This window comes from Camelina sativa, chromosome 5 (genome assembly GCF_000633955.1).
Source record: "Camelina sativa cultivar DH55 chromosome 5, Cs, whole genome shotgun sequence".
In the NCBI taxonomy this organism is placed as follows: Eukaryota; Viridiplantae; Streptophyta; class Magnoliopsida; order Brassicales; family Brassicaceae; genus Camelina; species Camelina sativa.
Window position 1 is genome coordinate 24,604,470 of NC_025689.1, and position 4,979 is coordinate 24,609,448.

At 34.7% G+C, this 4,979-nt stretch overlaps 1 protein-coding gene across 1 annotated transcript; it reads right to left on the minus strand.

The window, feature by feature from the left end:
* On the minus strand, positions 2,653–3,297 carry LOC104787536. The gene is made up of 2 exons (XM_010513143.2): positions 3,123–3,297; positions 2,653–2,918 (listed from the first exon to the last, which is right to left on the minus strand). Exons 1-2 carry the CDS (start codon positions 3,271–3,273, stop codon positions 2,773–2,775), a joined length of 297 nt encoding a protein of 98 aa, XP_010511445.2. The 5' UTR covers positions 3,274–3,297; the 3' UTR covers positions 2,653–2,772.

Below are 4,979 nucleotides of genomic sequence, written 5' to 3' on the forward strand. Positions count from 1 at the left end.
TGTTTGATTGTTGAGAGATGAGGACGTGACAACTGTGGACTTGAAGCTTTGTTGATCGGCGTTGCTGATCCGTCAAGAATCGTTGAGTGTAAACACCGAGAAAGGTAAACGGCGAAACTCTTTCTCGTGTATGTCGTTGTGTTGCATTGATTATTGAACCGAGAAGCTTAACCAACTAAACCAGAGGATTTAAGTCCAGAACCGAAACTTGTTTATCGAACGTGCATGAGTTGATTTGTGGTGTCATGCATGGTTAGTGGTTACGTACGTTGTCGATGACGTTGTGTATTGTGGCTGGTTGAGGAATTGGTATTGTGGGAGCATGTGATCGTAAGTGGACTAAATTGTGGTGTTATGAATTATTAGACTGTTGGTTTGTTTTAATTATTAAACTACATCTAATTAATTTATTTGAGAAACATCAGCACATTAAATCGGGTTTGATAAATTAGATTAATTCATAGATTATTATTGGAAAATAATCTTTGATTGTTTAATCTAAACCGTTGCAGACCATGATTATTATTGAAGCGATTTCTGTTGGAGCTTGTACTAAATCGAGGATTCTATTCGTGTGGCAAAGGTGAGGACTAGTTAGTGTCTTTTTCATATGTCGATATGTTTAGATAGTTACTTAATTTAAGGTTAAGCCAAGTATACCTATGGATTATATATAAATAATCTTAGTTGATTGTTGAGTGTATAATAATACATATACATATATATATATATATATTATATATTTACTAAATAAAATGTAAGGAAAAAGAATTAGTAATAGGATTTGAAAGTTAAAAGAACTAGATGTTTTAAAACGGATTGCGTGGTGTGTGATATGCATGTTTGTATGATTAAATAAATTGTTTAAGTGTAAGGAGAAAATGTGCCAAGAGGCACGAAGAAGCGGGAGAACCGCAGAGAGTCCTACAAGGAATTTTTCCTTGTAGTTGTGTGGTGGTCTACGGGCGCGGAATGCGGGTAGATCAGGATTGGCTGACGAGCCAACGCGTTGTGCGTGGAAGAAGTGCGAGAAGCATGAGGAATCCGGATACGCAAGTGAAAATGTGCAGGAAGAAGTGCGAAAGCATGAGGAATCCCGTAATGCACGGCGACAGAAATGTGCAGGAAGAAGTGCGAAAGCATGAGGAATCCCGTAATGCACAGCGTTGTCTATGGGACGTAGTCTCATTTGTTTGATGTTTGAGTGTCGTTGACACGTGATTGATTGCTTGTCTTAGGTTTAGACTTTGTGATGGTCTAAGCATGTTTGTGTATGAAGACTTTGTGAGCCCTAAGGCTTGTCCTCGCTGAGTAATCTTAGATTGCTCATCCCTCTCTTTCTCTTGCAGGTAACCATGAGGAGTAGATGATAGAGTTGGTGTTGGTGTTAGGAGCTGGAGATTATTCTTTTATTTTCCACTGTTGGATTTATCGAACTGGTTGTTAGTTTCAGTTTAACGTTTAAAGGATGGTTTGAAAGACATTTAAATTGAATTAATGGATTTTTTGGTTATTTTCGGTTAAATATGGTTTACTTGTGGTATAAGCTAACCTGTAACATGCCATAGAAATTGGGTGTTACATTTGGTATCAACCGTTATATATGAACTTGAAGAAATTGCGTCCTACACTCCTACTAGGATATAGTCACCTCTCCATGGCCCTCAAACCTTAAAGTGTTGATGATGATTTGGAAAATTTAAAATGCAGGATTTGCTTTCCAATCTGTAACTCTTTACATTTTGATAATATCTATCTGAGTTTGTTAGCCCTTATTTATTATTTATTATTTATGTTGGCATAATACGACACTGGAATTAATTACGAAATAAAGTTAAACATGCTCTCTCTGTAACTCAAAATTATTGCAGAAAAATATAACCACCCTTGACAGTTGATCCACTTCTTGGCAGAGTGGGTACTGCCACAAGATATAAATATTCATCAAAATAGCAGAACTTACAAAGTACAACATATATCTAAGCAAAAGAGAAGAAGCTACCTATGGGTGTTTGGTGTATACTGATCCGAACTACATAAACATATTACAAGAAAAAAGAGTCACTACTCACTCTCTTTGATCGAATATTCACCAGGCCAAAGAAAAGCTTTGACCCTTACCAATTTTTCATATATAAGAACCATGTTTAAAATTTTTTCACTTGGAGCTCTAGAATACTGAGATTATATGCCTTCGGGGTATTGTAACATCTTGGAACAAACCTCTTAAACCGGTCTGGTTTCTTTTGGCTAGTTTAGGCCTAATTTTAGTCTAAAGTCTAAACCTTAAATCTCAATAGTTCAAACCAATCATATATAGTTTTAAATGAAACGATTAGGTCGTCCTCCTCTTCACTTTCGTGCCTCCTAGACCTATATAAAGAGAGGAAAATTAAAATCATATGAGGAAAGAAGAGAAGGAACCGTTGGTGAGATCAAAGAAAAATATGATCAGTCGTTTCTTAGATGATGTAAACGGAGGAGAAAACAAACTCTTTTAAGAACGATATATTTGGCGAGTAGTTTTCCAACTCATAGATCTAGGTTTTCTCCAAATTGTTTAATTACTTTGTGATCTCAGATCAAACTTGTGATTCCTATGTATTATGAATTCAAACATAAGAATAGACAGTTAAATAGATATTTCAGAAGGAATAAAAAAAATAAACGTTTATTCTTTGGGTTGAAATTTCGTGGTATACATACGTTTGGTTGTTTTACTAAGTACAAATTCTAAAGAAAAAGGAGACAATATAATAGCCTAATGATGTCTTATGCTGGATGAGTTGGGGGCTTGCAAGGTGGCTTCTTATATGGTTCCTTCTTTTGGGGTCCCCTTCTTGACTTGCTTCGCTTCACTCTCGCTTTTATTTGGACAACAATTTCATTCCTCCTATTTCGCTCTCCTTCTGTATTCCCTAATTTATAATTTAGAGAAAGAAAAACATAGCACAAAAGAGTTAAGGAATTTTGATAAAAAGAAAATAATTAGGCCCCTTCACATGCGATTAAATGATCTTACTAAACCTAAAATTTCCTTAACATTCTAAGTGGATGTTATTCGTTCTGATCTAGCAAGCGTTCATGAAAAACAAAAGATTTAATAAACTGTTTCGACTTACTGAGCTTCCGATGCTCTGGTTGTTTGGTCGTTGTTGCTTCTAACTGTCCGAAGAAGAGAGGAGACAAAAGAAGCAACGCTACCGTGAAAATGACGAAGAATGGTGCCTTTACTAGCGTCATTGGATCTCTTAGTTCCTGTCTAAAAAGCATATGTCTTCTACCTTATCCAGTCTTATATCTTTATAGTTAAAAATAGCCACCAACCCAATTTGTTTTCACACTATATTGTTGAAAAGCAATATATATTCTGGCTCCCAACATTAAAAAAATGTCGAAATTATCACATATATCAATTACCAATCCAGTTGATATATATTAAGGTTTCTGATTTTTTGTAGTTCACTTTTTTCTTTACATACTTACGATTACTATATTCTGGCCACCATCATGAGAGTTTTATTTAATTTTGTTTTGGATTTTGCTGTTTGTTATCTTTGTTTGCTTCAATTTCGGATTTATTGTTTAACTAGGTAGTAACCCGTGCTATAGCACGGACAAAATATTTTATATAATTATATTATTTTAAATATCTAATTTATGTTTGGTTTTACTTTGGATTATTACACGTATATAATATATAACCTAGAGGAACGGGAAACACGTCTTTGTCCCGTTTTATCATGTCCCGTTCCATCTCCTATCTTCCCATATCTATCATAATTTTTTGTCTTATTGTAACGCTCTGATCATCACCTTAGTGGGCCCACTCATGTCCATTCCCGATCCATAGGCCCACCTCGCTTAGTGGGCCCACATCCATTCCTGGCCAGTGGGCCCATCCATATCCAACAGTCGATTTGTTACGTCCAGGAGGCTTTAAAGAATTATTTACCATCCCTACAAATTACCACATGATCTTTCCATGTGTTTTGTCTCCACTCGCACAGTTCCGACAATCACTTTCCGGATGGTCACCCATCCTGAAACTACTCCAGCTCAAACATGCTTAACTCTAGAGTTCTCTCAGGACCTTTGACCGAAAAGAAAACCGCACTTTGGTGACATAGGTGACCAAATCAATTTTTTTAAACCTCTCCGCAAACCGGGATGTCACAATTATGATCATTCTCTTTTACATAATTACTTGGTAGACAATATTTTTAATAGAGATTAGGTAAGAAATTTAGATGGGATACCCATATTCTTCTTAAATATATTTTTTATTTATTTAGTTAGTTTTTACTATCAAAAAATACAATATTAATATTAACAAACTATCTAACTGTTTTAAAAAAATACTAAAATATTGAAGTTACCCGTTCCAAAGTGGAGAATTACTTCACGAAATATATAAAATCTCCATTTGAATATTTTCAACCAAAATTTCAAAATATCCATCTCATATTAGTTCTTTATATGTCACATAGTGAATTTTTTTAAGAAAATCGTTTAAGTGCAATCTTTTCTATTATACGAATTACCCATTTCCATTGCATATCCAAAAAGACAGTGGCTTTCAACAAAGACAGTGATGATGAATCAAAAAGTTTTTAATCATGGACTGCTGATTGTGGAAAAATAAGAGACTTATTTGTCATTTTTTTGGTCATAAGATATAACCAAAAATAGTTTGAGAATTGAAAGTAACCAAGAACAATAATAAACACCAACAACATTATTCATCAACATGCACTTGATCATGAAGTCAAGATGGCCCACAGTGCTAAATATGACTAAAATCTACCATTTCTCGTGACACTACTCGCGATAACAATCGTCACTTTATTCGCCAGAACAGCCACCTTATGAAAGTCTCTACAATTGAAGCCATCCAGCCACCTTATTCTCATATTTATTTATGGTTTTGTTTTTTTCTTCTTTCAAATTTTTGACAAACATTAATAACATGATGTCGT